General features: G+C 31.6%; 1 protein-coding gene across 1 annotated transcript; it reads right to left on the bottom strand.

The window, feature by feature from the left end:
• Positions 1-4,604: 4,604 nt before the first annotated feature.
• Positions 4,605-11,443, bottom strand: LOC105618402. The gene is made up of 4 exons (XM_012199944.1): positions 11,315-11,443; positions 11,121-11,265; positions 5,376-5,636; positions 4,605-4,666 (listed from the first exon to the last, which is right to left on the bottom strand). The coding sequence occupies exons 1-4, from the start codon at positions 11,441-11,443 to the stop codon at positions 4,605-4,607; spliced, it is 597 nt and encodes a 198-aa protein (XP_012055334.1).
• Between the last annotated feature and the right edge of the window lie 4,044 nt (positions 11,444-15,487).

The raw sequence follows: 15,487 nt of genomic DNA on the forward strand, positions 1-15,487 counted from the left end.
CTCCCTCTCGTACGCTGACAGAAGCACACGACGGTGCTGTCTTTGTTCTATCCTCTCACAGGCATTTTCCCGAACGATGCGCACGTGGACAGTCTCGCCTTCCTGACAAGCTGTGCAAACGGAATTTTCCCATTGTTCCGCCACCTGCCACCGTCACCCCGGTGCGTAGCACAGTATGCGCGCATACTTTCCGCATGCAAGCGCATGCTGCGGTTTGTCCCGCAAACCACGGCCTACTTTAATATCCTCCCTTTATAAATTATGCACGTGAGAGCCGATAGATTCGCGCTTACCGCGAGACCACCTCATCGTTTAATAGCTGTTGCGTTCGAGAGAGCAGCTCGCGATAACGTCGACTGTCGTCACCGTGTTAAAATGTATCGTGCTGATTCATACCTTGGGGAAAAAATTATCCAACTTCTGTCTCCTTTATCTTTGCTTCAGAAATTTTTTGCCACTACAGAAACAACATTCTTTATTTATCGTAACACAATTTCAATTTAGATAAATGTGTTTGGAATTGTACTTGTGCTGTGTTTACAATACATGATGTTGTCTTCTTCTTTGATTTTACGTCAGTCTTTGTAAAAAGAAATTCTCTACTGCGTAAAAAGAAATTTTATGAAAAATATTTTTACGATACAGTACAGTGCAATATGGTACAGTATTAGATTTATTATGTTAAATTTTGTTCAATTTGAATTATTTGTAATTATTTTTATAGGTCGCCATTGCTCCTATTTAATATGTCATTAATTTAATTAAAACAATGGAGTCAAATAATTTCATTATTTATTAATAACATTGACGTAGATGATATTTACTTTGAAATAACAGAAAGGATTTACATTTTGATAGATGGAAATTAAAACTAAAAAGTATAATTTTTTTTTATTTTGAAGATTGGATTATCATCATTCTTTTGATATCTAACAGTAGGTATTCGAGAGCCTTGCTCTCTCTTATGCAGATTTCAAATGACGTCTAAAAGACACTTTTAATTTCAACTTCACCAACTACAAGAGCAGGTTACAACGCTCAAGTGTACGCAATCTCGAAACAAGATACCTTACAGGAACAGAGAGATGATCGGGTTGCGACATAAGGAATTTGCATATTTACGAATCAAAATGTATTGTGTTCCCACGGGTAAAAGTAACATACATCATTTTACAATCGATCTTCTCCGCACGCGTACGAGTTGAATTTTCCTCATAGGAAATACCTAATGCGCTCACGCACAAAGGCCATGGGGAATATTTGACCGCTGCTCCGCACGCTGCGATCGATCCTATTATTTTTTAATAATAATTGCAGCGATATATCGTAGACCGGTGTATTAGCGGAGGCGCGATTGCGTGAGCACGATTACGCGTTATCGCGCCCCGTGATCGTCAACATGCTCAAAATCATTTGCGTCGAAATATACTAATCGCGAACGTCGGCTATCGTTTGAATGGATCGGGTCTGTTCAAATCCGCATTTTTTATCATACAAACATGCGTTTACGATGTCGATCGTTATCTTCGGTCGGCGCGATTATCATTATTGACTACGAAAAGCAGGTACGCCGGTGAAAAACACGTTATCGATGCTCGGACCCCTTCCCCTCCTCTCCCATCGTCGCACAAAAGCGTGGTCGATTCTTAAATTACAAGCATCAAATGATTAGATAACGCAACACGAATTTGATTAGAGATCATTTATCAATCGTTGCTTATCACGTCTCCGTGAAATATCGAGAACTTACTAGTGGTAATCAACCCTTACAAAAATTCAGTTTAATACTAGTCACTTTAATACTAAAAATTACTTATTTTGAGTATTAAAAAAAGTACTAAACAACAACTGCTTTTAATACTCAAAATAATTAATTAATCCAATTTAATACTGCCTAATATAATACTGAAAATTACTTATTTTGAGTATTAAAAGCACTAAACAACAGTAATTAATAAGTAATTAACTATCTTCCAGTATTAAATTTTTGTAAAGAAAATATAGTCAAAAGAGAGGGAGCAAATTGTGTTGCTAGATTAATCTTATAGTAATTGATGCAGATACAAATCATTCAATGTTTATCGTCAGAACGTTTTGCGTCATAATTGTAGGTTGCCAAGGCTACTGTACGAATGTTTCCTTACTTGTTTGTCTTCCTCGAAATATGTAAAGACGAATGTCCTCGGTGATCGCCGAGGAACACGCAAAATGTTTACTTATGTCACGCAGGGAACGTGATCCATATTCTCGTCGTACACTTTACGCCAATTTCCTAAGCCTATCACTTTCGTTTGTCCAACGCAGAAAAAAAAACACAAGAACGCTTAAGACGAACATCAGCTCGTATTTAGCATAAAAAGTACGTGGAGAATACGAGCGTGTGCGCGATTACACGATACGTGCTTATATACAAAATTATACGTTATAAACATATCTTATTGATTAACTTAATTAACTATATGCTCAAACGCATGTTCGTGAAAATCCAGGACAAGCTCGCGATCGAATGAATTGTATCGCCTTCGAGCAATCTATATGTATATACATCCGCTGTCGTATGCTATTAAATTATACGCTATTGTATGCTTGATTTCATCTGTACAAACATCTAATCGCGTTTCGGCTGCTAAAATAGGTCTATTCTTTTTAGCTGAGCTTGCACCATTCATCTTTCCTCTTTTTCTCTCCGCGTGAGACAGAAAAGGAAGAAAGATAAACGGTGCAAGAAGTTCAGCTAAAAAAACAGACCAAATATCTCAGTACTTTGCGCATTGCCGCCACGTAACTGTAAAACATTAATGTGAAGAGATAATCGCACAATAATACAAAGCGATCTAGATACAAATAACGCAACATTTAATAAAATTACGCCATGATACTGCAGATACTCGTAATTTAAACGTCGCGAGTGCAATTTACATTTCTGCGATAAATTGTTTGAAGGAGAAATTACGACCATAAAGACTTTGAAGTTAATTTCGCTCGAGGTATTGATCCGCGTTTTTCTCGAAACTCTGTATTGAAAAAACTTCTCTTGAATTTATTTTTCCCATCCCAAGAGTTCAGAAATTCAACAAAGTTATTCGGAAAAAGAGCATTTCGTCGAAAGCACGTGGAATTTCGGCCGCATCAAATTACTTATTGTTAGATAGATTATTCGAGTCGACATTTCGTTGGCGAAAATCTCGTATGAGGCCATCTTTTGCTGCAACCTAAATCTTGTTGATCAATTTGATGAATTTGAAATTGATCAATGAATTTGAAATTGTGGGCTAGAGTTAAGGATTTGGGATTTAATAAGATATAGGATATACTCCTTTCTATAATATTATGTTGCAGCGTTGTCTCAAAGTACACAACTTTTAAAAGGACTGGAGTAATTCTACGATATATAATTTAAATAATACTCGTATTTTTATCATCGAATACACTGTGCATTAATATCAATGCCGCTCTTGGATATTAAAAACGTACAATTAGTTTTCCTATGCACATAGGGAACTTGTAAAATTTAACAGCACAAAAAGTTGAAAATTCTAAATTGATCTTAACGAATTTTTCATGATGGCACGTTTTTCATTGGCTCCTTTCTCATAATATTTTAATTAATAGTCGCATAATATAAAATAAAAAGGGCTTTTGTAGAAATTTTATTAAAAATACATATCGCACACACACACACACACACACACATACGCGCACATGCATACATAACCTTTTTAAAACAGCGTTATTAACAAAGCTAGAGTCGGGTCAAATATCACATCACATTTAGTAAATTTAACTGCTTCAATATGTATTTTGCCAGTTTTATTATGAAATATGCCAATTCTAACAGAAATGTCATAAATAGTCAATTAATTTAACATGGAAAATGCTAAAAAACACTTGTCAAATTTAACTTTTTGATTCATATTTCAATAATAAGTAACAATACATCATAAGTAAATAATAATAAAAGAAAAAGAAATAAAATTACAATTTATAAATTCGGCATTTATTTATCTGCTTTCGTTTTTCACTGATAATTAGTTAAAGCATATCTCATTTTCAATCTGAAACGTGCATGATTCCAACATTTCACGCTACTGGACTTTTTTCTAGCAAAACTAATCCTGCTGATATTTCTGTTCTCAAGTCGCGATTTTACTTTAACGGCAAAAAATCATTGGTTTCCTTTGAGAGCTATTCGAAAAATTCATTGTACATACAAACAAGTTAGATCCATAATTTGTAAGATATACCTACAAAGTTGAGAGCAAATCTTACAATTTATAATTTTATGATTTCTTGAATTGAAAAAACCTTCAATTTTCCTTCAGTTCGCTTTGAGTCCAAATTCTGTCTGTTTCCCGTATTTTTATTTTCTACCATTCCCTAGCAGACATGACAAAACATCGATTCGTCGTTTATGCGTGTCAGTCGTACTATCGATATATTCTATCGCGTTAGTAACAGTTAATAAGTGAATTAAAGAGTGTTCGAGGATTTTGTTCACAGAAACGATACATGCTTCCATTGTATCCTCATTGTCATCATCATCGGTGATGGGAAGGCTCAGTGTGTCGCGACAGCAAGATCCGCTACGAAGCCTCACGGGCATGTCAGCCGTGTTGTTTCGAGGTGCTTGGTATATTCGGATCCTGCCCGCTTTTGGTAGAATGATCTGCAACATGAGGCTTTAAGCAATCCCAAATTCCCTTTCATAACATTACATGGGCATTAAAACTATAACACCGAAAAGAGCAAAAAATAACATTTCTTTTTCCAGAATAAAAAACGCCAAGCTTTATTCTATACTCTGCTTGCAAAAACTGGTTTTTGCTGAAATATCTAAAAAATTTTTATCTACATGCGGAAAGAAACGTTTTTATTAAAGTATCAAAAATTTAATTGGATGCAGATCTAAAAATAATTTTGTTAGTTCAAAATAATTACGTAGAACGTTCAAGGTGATTGTCAGCATGTTAACCTTTTTTACAGCATTGCTTATTATGCTTCAGCCTAATAAAATTATTTGTTTATATGTAGCTACATTTTTAGGCACTTCAGCGTTTATTTCTTGTATAGATACAGATTTGAATATAATTTTGTTAAACTAAAATAATTATTTAAAATATTCAAACTAGTTGCTGAAATATCAAACTATTTTACGATATTGATCATCATACTTATTGGAGTTTCTTACATAATTATTTTGATGGTTAAATAAAATTATTTTTAGATTATTCTTTTTGTGCAATAAATCAGTAGATAGTGCATGCCCGAGCCAGACACAAGACAAAGCAAAAAATATTTTCTTTGTCTGCTTCTTATTATTTACAATTCCTCTGTTCGAGGCCATGAATGATAAAAGAATATAGTTAACTTGATACCTGTGTGAGTGGACAGTTCCTCGAAACGATCCGATAAATCAGAAAGGCCAGTCTCGGCGTGTCGACCAAGGATATTCGGTAACGCATTCCTTCTCCCGGTTCTTCCGGTCGACAGAAACTCCTTCGAGTTGTCGCCGTTCTCGTAGGAACCGCCTGGTGTGACCGAGCCGCTCGTCGCACTGCTCGTACCCTTGTCACCAGGCCCGTCCCCGATTTCCTCGGGGCCTACCTCCGCTCTTCTCGGCGTCAGCATTCTCAGTACTGTAAAGATACGCCAAATCCTGTGTTTGTGCTCGACGCTCCATAATTCGCGCATTTCAAATGTGCACTCCGCAATTCTTTGATTTAGCAAAATAATTCTGTTAATATTCGAAATCTTCGATAAAACTTCATTTGATCGATTATATCTTAATACAAAAGGACTCTGCATTAATTATATGGAAAATCGGATCCTGATTAAATGAATCAATTTTCATATAATCTAATGTTATAGTGAATAAAACATGTTATAAGATATCTTTTCTCATGTCTAGGATATCTTTTGTTCATCACATTATAAGCTACGTCATATTTGAAAACTAATTCATTTTATCGGGATTTAATTTTCCATATAATTATTGCGGAGTTCTTTACATTCTATTCAATCTGTTGTCTCACGTAACTTAGATAAACGTGATTAGAATTGTAATTAACTTAATTTTTAATACTGTTATTTGTCTCTTCATTAATATGTAGTTGTACTTTAATTGAAAGAAGATAAAAATATTCGTGATATATTTAATCGGTATCTTATCTAATTAAGAAATCATAAATAACATTCAATAAAAACGAAAAGAAAGAAGCAGGATAGCTAACGATTTCATGTATCAATGTTGCGGATAAAGAATTAATAAGGTTGCTAATTAAGTTTCAATGACCTAGAATTATTAATTAAATTTCGCAGAATATAGCAGCTTACGGTTCGAAAAGCTTTGAAATATGATGCTAAAGACAGCTGAAATTTATAGCAATAGATATAGCACAAGCATTCGACTATATATTTCCTGATACATAGGATTATAAACATATCTACGTTGAAATATAAAGGCATGCAATTAATTAAAGATATATAATTTCTTAGTTAATTATAGGGCTTGATTATTATGATCTCATTATCAATCGTATCGAACAAATTTTAGCTTTCGAATAATTAACTCTCTGGAGATGTCAAAATCTGTAACACAATTACTGACACTGAGTCTATGAAACCCATTTAATTTATATTAGGTATTGAAAAGTATTTCAATAAGCCAAAACGTAACTCGAATGTGCGCATGTACATACTAAGTTTATTTTAATAACAATAATTCAAATTTGCAGATGCAACATAAAAAATATAATTGAATGTGTTTAATCGACTCACTGTTAGCTTTGGAGCTATAATAAAAACTATAGGAGGTTTATAAAACCTATAAGAATACAAAGATCACTTTTACGAGCACTACAACTTATATCTTCAATAATTATATAAATTATTATTTCAGTAAAAGCTATGAGCAAACATGATATATGCGCACTGAAAGCGCCACATCTAATTTAACATCACACATTTTTTGTTGTATTGTATTATATATACAGTTCATATCTATGTCACGACAATAGTTTAACTTGATAATTACATCGTGGAATTTTAATTATATTTCGCACTTTATGGCACAAGTACACGCGAAATCGATCGTAAGAGAACACAGTATTGCGCAATTCGAAAATAGAAGCCTTTTTATGCATATTGTACATACTGAATAATGAGAGATACATTGCAGCATCTCTATGCTTTAACTCGGTATTAAAATGATTAAAACATATACTCGTTAGACGCCAATTGTAGTTACAATGTTTATCACGAAACTAACAATTTATCTCCTCGTTGCTTCGAGGGAGAATATTCCCGATATTAATTCCGTTTTCACGAATGACTTTTATAACCTGCGCTGTACAAATACATACATACTAGGATATGGTCAACATGACACTACAAATATTTTGAAGCATTCTCTGATTGGTCCATTCCTAAAATTTTTTTCCGATGAGTCAATCAAATGATTCAATGCATTCGTAGTGAAAATTGAATAAAAATTGACGCTTTTTCAATACTGGCTCAATTTTCACTCTTTATAGTGAGATTCCACTCCAAAAAATATAAAAAATACAAGATAAATTTCAGCAATATCGAAATTATATCAAGACCGAATAACATATTTAAATTCTCTATGTTAAATAAAAAGGTAGCTTTTATGAAAAAATCGATATCGGCGAATGTGACTGCGTCGCGAGACTCCTCATTTCGCCGGGTTGCGAATTGATTCTCCACGAGCACTCACTTCCATAGATGCCTCACCGACGATCTGAAAGATTTCTTTGCTAAAGAGTGACGAGTCTATGTATATACAGCCGAGACGACGAACAACTAATCTAAAGTGTCACCTTCTTCGTAAACCGGCGCGGCGCGGCGATTGCGAAAAGCCATCGAAAACATTATCAGCTGCTTCGAGAGGTTTGTACGATTCGTATTCCATATCTATAAAATTCCGGAATCATGTAATATTCGCGATAATCATCATCGACTGTGGCTCACGAAGATCGTGACGTACGTTGCGCGAAACTGCCGCCTCGAAAAAAAAATCAACAGAGGAAGAGTCCGAGACACCGTCGGCGTCTAATCTTACTTGCATATAACTATAGCTGACAAGAAAATACGTACGATTATTCTCGTCCATGAACGTCAATTACCTCAGAAACGATTTTTTTTTTAATGTCGGAAATTTGATCAAACATCATCTCTGTTTTATCATTTTTTTTCAATAGTAAAACTTTTGATAAATTTTGCCATGAGGATTTTGCTGAAATTTATTCGAAATTAATTGGAGAATAAAATGTTTGTTAACGCGCTTTAGGAGCTTGATATTTAAAGATATTTGAAAAATTAAAGATATTTGTAAGTTTATATGATAGGAACAATTATTAATATTTCGAACAATTATTTTCAAATCCATCGAAGGTTTTTAAATGAAGGAAAAAGTAATAATTCTGAGATACTATATGTATTTAAAGATATAAGTATTGATGTATCTTTTGTATTTTTTGTCTTAACCTTAGCTAACGCCAAAATCTGTACCATCGTTACTAATGCTGAGTCTGTAAAATTCATTTACAGTGTTAAAAATTTCCGGCCAACATATAATTTTGCGATAATGTTACGTCAATCTGTTTTTCAATTTGTAAGTAAACATTAAATTCTTAATATATAATAAACAACTTAAAAACACAATATTTTAAATACTAGAATATATTAAATACTTATTGTATATTAAATCCTTTATAAAAATTCTTTATTTAAGAAATCCAATAAAATTGATTATTAATTGATCGGAAATTTTTAGCAATCATTGTGTGCTAACTAAAAGAATCTAATTAATTTCAAGAATCCAAAATGGCATGTGATTCGTATAAAAAGGAATGAATAAGTATATGTTAATAAAAACAATCCACATTTATAGATATAAGATAAAAAAAATTGAATCATTTAATTTTAGAAGAGATTTTATAATTGAGTGATTCCAATAGACTCATCATCAGCTCCTGTTTAAATAAAAACATTTCGAACAGTACAGAATTATAGTTGCATTAATTTTCATATTATATATGTGATACATAATAAAATACATACTTTAATATACCTTAAGCACGTAATTTATATGCGTAATTGATATGCGGAATATTTCGGTACAGGCGATTCAAGTACGTTTTCCAGTGCAAAATCTTTCCGTGCTGGTAACCACAAATTGCGAAGAGAATTTAAATAAAACTTGCTTGCCACATTTGCGAAAAATGTGACGACTATACAAGCGAATTAACAACTTTGTTAACCGCTTTTCTCGAGCTGCAACATGCATTTTAGTTCACTCTTATCTTCACCCATTACTTTAGCATGCTGTTTGTGACGTATTTTGAATAATAAAGGCGATATATTATATAACGATAAGTTGAAGCAAAATGAGCTTTGCGAAATTACTGATCGATACGAAAATGTAGCCAATTCACGAAGATCAAGTTAATTGGTTGGGAGAACGCGCTACAACTCGGCTAGATACAGCGATTGTGATTAAAACATATACAGTACGTCTTTGAGAATGCGCATGACGAAACAGAAATTTCGCGAAGTAAATAACGTAGATATATCACATCGCGGATGAAAATCGATAAAACCGTCATCGCAGGCTTTCGTTTTATCTCAAAACTCACCATATCTCGTTTTCGCTATTTTAATTTGCTCCACAAAGATTATTATTATGTTGGCACAAACACCGAGCGTGTTGCGGAAGATAATTCCAACACGAATGTATCATGCGTTAATATCCAGCTTATTTGTATACCATTTCCAAATAATTAAACACATCGTGTTTGTATACCAGACGTATTCGTTGATACATATATAGTTGGCAGCTTACTGGGCGTATTGCGTCTCGTTTAATGTCGCTTCTTAATAATGATTATTCATGCTTTCAAAATAATGAATACAAATTGTTCTACATCTCATTTAAAAATAATTTAAAAAATTTAACGACGGTTCAAAATCTAGATTAAAAATTATTTCAATAAAAAGTAATACTATTTTTATCTATGCTTCAAAATGGAAATGCATGAAAATGTATTATAAAATAATAACAAAAATCTCAATTTTTTTGTAAGTTTTAGATATTAGATTTAAGATGATTTATGTAAAGTTTTATTGCGAGGCATAGATTAGTCTGTAAATAAATAAAATTTATTTATTTGTTCATTTACAGAATAATCTCTGCATCGCAATAAAATTTTATACAAATCATTTTAAATACTTAAAGTTTTTATATAAAGACTAAAATTTTTATAAATTTTTTAAATTATAGTAATAAAAAAAAATAACAAATAAAATAAATAAACTATAAAACGTATTATTCAATAAAAATAGAATATTATAGACACAACATTTTTATGTGTATATAGTTTATTTAAAGTATCAATATTAACGCATTTGTAAAATGAGTGTAATACATTTTTAATAGTCACCTGGGAATAGTCATCTGGAACGTTTTTACTCCCAGCGACGAAAAAATACGAATTATTAAATATTGTTTCAGATATTTTTTAACACTCTCTTCTCTTTCTTTTTTAATAATTATTCTTTATGATCTCTAAATAGGCAATTCTATCAAAAACTCGCAAAAAAAGCGTTATATTATTTAAAATCTTTATTTTTTAAAATAAATATATTATTTTTAAAATAAATATATACTACTCATAATACTATTTCATGTGCTCCATTTAATGATTAATTTAATTAAATTTCTATTTACTTTTTTCAGAAAATTGTGATTAAATCCATAATGTTCTCGAATACTAATAAAAAAATTAAATACAAATAAATAGGAAAACAATCAATAATATACAATATATTATTAATAATAATCATTCTAATTGGAATATAAAAATACTCCCGATGAGATCGTTTAGATAAAAAATACGAACGAAAACACCAGTGACTATTCCCGAGTTAAATCACGCTACCAATTCAATTAGTCAGTCTCCAAGGTAAATCGTTTCCGCAGTGTTCTACGTCGAAAAATAACTCGCGAAAGCCAAGAAAAATTAGTCAAATTAGTTGGGTTAATTCAGATCGTTTGACTGGATTAGTTGATATGTTACGAGCACGAGATCAATAAATGATACCTTTTGCATGTGTAAGCTTCCTTCGATATCCCTTGCGCGACGCATAGCCGGAAGTAGCAAGGCAATCTGCCGCCGCGGCGAGGAACAGTCGCTGCCGCGAGGAACTGCCGCCGCCGTCGTCGGGCAGTACTTTGCGCAGCTTCACCTAATCGTTTTCATCATATTACAAACTACTCCTATCATTGAAAATCTACACGATGTCGGAAACCTGGACGAATCAGACAAAGCAGCGTCGCGAGTTCGGCTTGCAAATGTGCCAAGATACGTATACCTGTGGGAAAATTCTTTGTCCGTTCTTTTCTATGCGAGAACAAAAGGTACATCCCGGAAATCACGAGCCACTGCAACTTCAACGATGCAATTTCAACTATGCGAATTTTTTTGAAGACAACAAAGGCTTGTTTCTGAAGGTCATCTGATCAAAAATATAAAAATACTTTTTAAAAAATAAATTAAAGATTAATAATTCGATGTATAAAATAAATATACATATAATAGAAACAGAATATTTATAGAATATATTTAAATATATTCGCCACAAAGAACTCCAAAATGAAGCAAATTAATAAATATACAATAATACTATAACTAAAATTAATAAATATACAAATAATACTATAACTATTCAGATGAGACTAAGAGTTTTTATTAATTGTATAAAATAATTTTAATCGATGTAGGTAATCGAATTTTTTGTCATTCTTTCTGCTGCCATCAATAATCTACAAAAGTGATTATATAATATATCACGAATAGATTGCAATGAATTTACTAATACAAATTGTAATACAAGATAGACAAAATCAAGATCTTACATCAGTGTATCCATGAACTTAATGTATTCATATTTAATACTATTGCAGAAAATGATATTTTAATGATAGACTATACAAAATAATAGACTATGAAATAATAGACTATGACGATAGCCAATGAATTACGAAAATAACGAATAAATCGCAATTAAATGCAAATCATCGTAGAATCAGAGAAATTAAGCGGTTTTATTATGAAGAATAGAATGTTTTCACAGATATATTTATATATAAAAAAACACACGCTATATAAATATTTCTTTAATTATTAATTAAATACATTTAATTAAATTTATTGAAAAACAAAGGAGAATGATATTTTGCCCGAATCATGATGTAAATATTCGAAAGGGATTAGATTTTTCGGACTTCGTTTTTAAAGTTCACATACACATATGTATGTGATCATATCTTCATATCTTCACGTCGCAGATTTAATCCTGCGAAAACGTGGAATGCATTTTCGTAAACTGCGCGTCCAACCTTGGAAGATAATATCGTAAAACAACACATGTTGAGAGAATATAGCGCGGCACGTATACATAATCGCGTAGGTGCTTTATATTCATTCATGATTCATACATCTACCCAAAGCTCCCGGTTGCACATGATAAAACTGTTTACAATGTCGAACCTGGAAATGCCGCAGACGCAATCCCGGAAATCCGTGACAGAAAAAAAAATTGAATAACATAAACAAAAGAGCTAAATAAGTTCATCAAGATAACGACTTGACAACTCTAGAAGGCAACGAACGATAAGATAATCACTTCTTCGATCTTTGTTTCTAGCGAATTTCCTCAAAGAAATTTTCCGACGTCTCAACTTGAAAATTTTTCTAAACGTTTGAAACCATAAAAGTTTTCCCCATCGTGAAGAAACAATTATATAAATAAAAAAGATTATTATTTCGAGAGCCCTGTTATATATGTTCAATTAGAACAAAATTGGCATTGTATTTTGTTACAAATTCTACGAAGAAATTTTTTAAATCAATTTTCTAATGTTTTTTTTTCTTTAATTTTAATTTTGTATCTGTTAAATAATAGGAGTATGTAGGAAGTTTTTCTGAAGTATTCACAAATTTAGCTAGAGAAATACAGATTTAAAAAACATGTTGTTGAGCAATCAAAATAATTACATAAGATCTCAAACATGATGAGCACTATTGCAAAAAGTTTTGACATTCCAACAACAAGTTTGAACGTCCTACATAATTATTTTTAGATAGAACAAAATTATTTTTAGATTCATATCTATATCTAAATTTTTTTAGATATAGATATGATTTTCAGTAAAACCATTCTTTTCGTATAGAGCGATCAATAACCTGTCAAAAACACAATTCTATGATATCCCTGAGATAAATGTCATATATAAAAAGAATAGTTTTGAAGTATTAAAAAATTTAGTTAGATACAAATCTAAAAATAATTTTAGTCCAAAATAATTAGGTACTAGAATATTAAAATTTTTTTAGGCATTATTCGTTAAACTCGAGTGTCTTACATAATGTTTTTTTATAGTCCTATTAAATTATTTGCAGATCTGTGTCTATCTAAATTTTTAGATATTCTAAAACAACTTTTACTTCCGTGTATTTTTAAAATATTGGAAAAGAATGTGGTGAAGGCAAAAAATAATCTTGAATATATTTTGCGCAAAAAAAATTCATATCTTAATACAAGATACACATTTCTACAGATTAAAACGTGTATTAACCAAAGAATCAAAAATACAAACATGCATTCGCTTATATTCAATAAAACAGACGAATAAAGGAAAACTAGAAGACGCACATCACAAGGAAAAATATCTAACATAAATCAACGTTCCGCTTCGACATTATAAATAACAAACTTTGCTTATATAACTAGAGACGCGATAATACTTCCGTTATTTAAAATTATAAATACAGCAACACACACAAAGATATTTATACGAGGTTTCGCTTCACCACTTCAATATATATCTTACATGATTATGCAGATTTCTATATGAATACTTATGCCAAAATTAATCTGAACTTTAAATTTCAAGAAAAAAAAACATTAATAGTTCTAAAGAGTGTTTTTTGTGTTCCACAAAAAATAAATTATTACAAATTTATTCTAAATAATATTTTAATAAGTTAATAAATGCAAAACATGAGGAAATATTGTATAAATAAATATAATTTTATTGTTTCCGTCGATAAAATAAAAAAATTAAAGGGAACGCGCTCTTTTCTATTTGTAAAAGATACGGCCTTGGAAAATTTGCTTGAAAATTTTCAAATATCTGAAATTTTTCTCCGAATATCTTTAAGGTAAATTTTATTTTTACCACATTATTTGAAATCAGAGGAAATTTAGATCATACTAGTCTTCACAAATGCTCCAATGATATCCACAACTGAAAAGAATGGTTTTGCTGAAATATCTAAAAATTTATCTAAATACAGATCTAAAAATAATTTTGCACCATCAAAATAATTATGTAAGAACTGGTTATTAGAATATTAAAATTTTTTACAGCATTGAGATCATCATGCTTGAGATTCCTACGTAATTATCTTGATGGTCCAATAAAATTATTTTCAAATCTGTAATTATATATAACAAAATTTTTTAATACTTCAGCAAAATGATTATTTTTGTGTAGAAAAGATCAGGAGATGTGCGTATCGCAAAAACTTATTAGATTGCTTTATTAGAAATAAAGCAATCTGTTGATCAACTAGAATTCAGCTAGAAGGATTGCACGTCATTGTGTGCAGCAACCTCGATATTGCACGTCATTTATTCGACGATGTCCAGGACCAAATTGAGATCCGCTTTCGATCAGGGACAGAGGATCGTCTTTTAGAAATATTAAGATCTAACACGTCACTCGATAACTATATATCGGACGTCAAAGGCGACGTAAACGAAAACAAAATCAAACAATTTTTTTTTTGGAATAAATGCATTTCTTTCCACGTTGCGCTTATAATTAATTATTTACAAGTTAAAAATTAATATTCTTGAGCTCCTCGTTCCTTTTCTGATGTCATTTCTATTCAACATAGTTAATGATGGATTAACATTATGACATCTCTTGAGAAAAAATATTTTATAATTAGCTTTAGATGTATTTTATCGTCGATCATACACGGAAGCTCTCGTAACATTCATATTTCTCTGTAATTTTATTTCTTCTTCATTTATCAGCATTTATAAAATAATTGTTCTTTATTTAAACAAAAAAATGGAGAAAACGCGGATACTCGCGCTATTTTTAGCAGGTCAGGTGGGTGATATATGTATTTTCATCGCAGCGAGAGAGCAAAGTTCCTAAAGTGCCGTCACTGCAAAGAGAGCGGTATAGATAATTGGCAAATCAGCCCTTTATTTACGAGTTGCATATGTAAAATTGCGCAACAGCAATAAAGATACTAATTGGGATCGTAGTGCGTGGGCGAAAAATAAAATCATCGTCTACAATCGTTAATACAGCATCGTTACGTCCGCGTAAATGACGTAGTCACTGACGTGGCAAGCGTCTCTGGCGTAATATATCTAAAATTGCACA

Source organism: Atta cephalotes (genome assembly GCF_000143395.1).
Source record: "Atta cephalotes unplaced genomic scaffold scaffold00016, whole genome shotgun sequence".
Lineage (NCBI taxonomy): Eukaryota > Metazoa > Arthropoda > Insecta > Hymenoptera > Formicidae > Atta > Atta cephalotes.

What these genes read in the sequence shown, in the direction of transcription:
- LOC105618402 (XM_012199944.1), bottom strand. Translation starts at nt 11,443, where the DNA reads ATGTACCTTTTGTTCTCGCATAGAAAAGAACGGACAAAGAATTTTCCC. An exon ending in GAAGCTTACACATGCAAAAG is followed by an intron (nt 5,637 to 11,120) that starts GTATCATTTATT and finishes GTATCTTTACAG; the next exon opens with TACTGAGAATGCTGACGCCG. An exon ending in GGAACTGTCCACTCACACAG is followed by an intron (nt 4,667 to 5,375) that starts GTATCAAGTTAA and finishes CTCATGTTGCAG; the next exon opens with ATCATTCTACCAAAAGCGGG.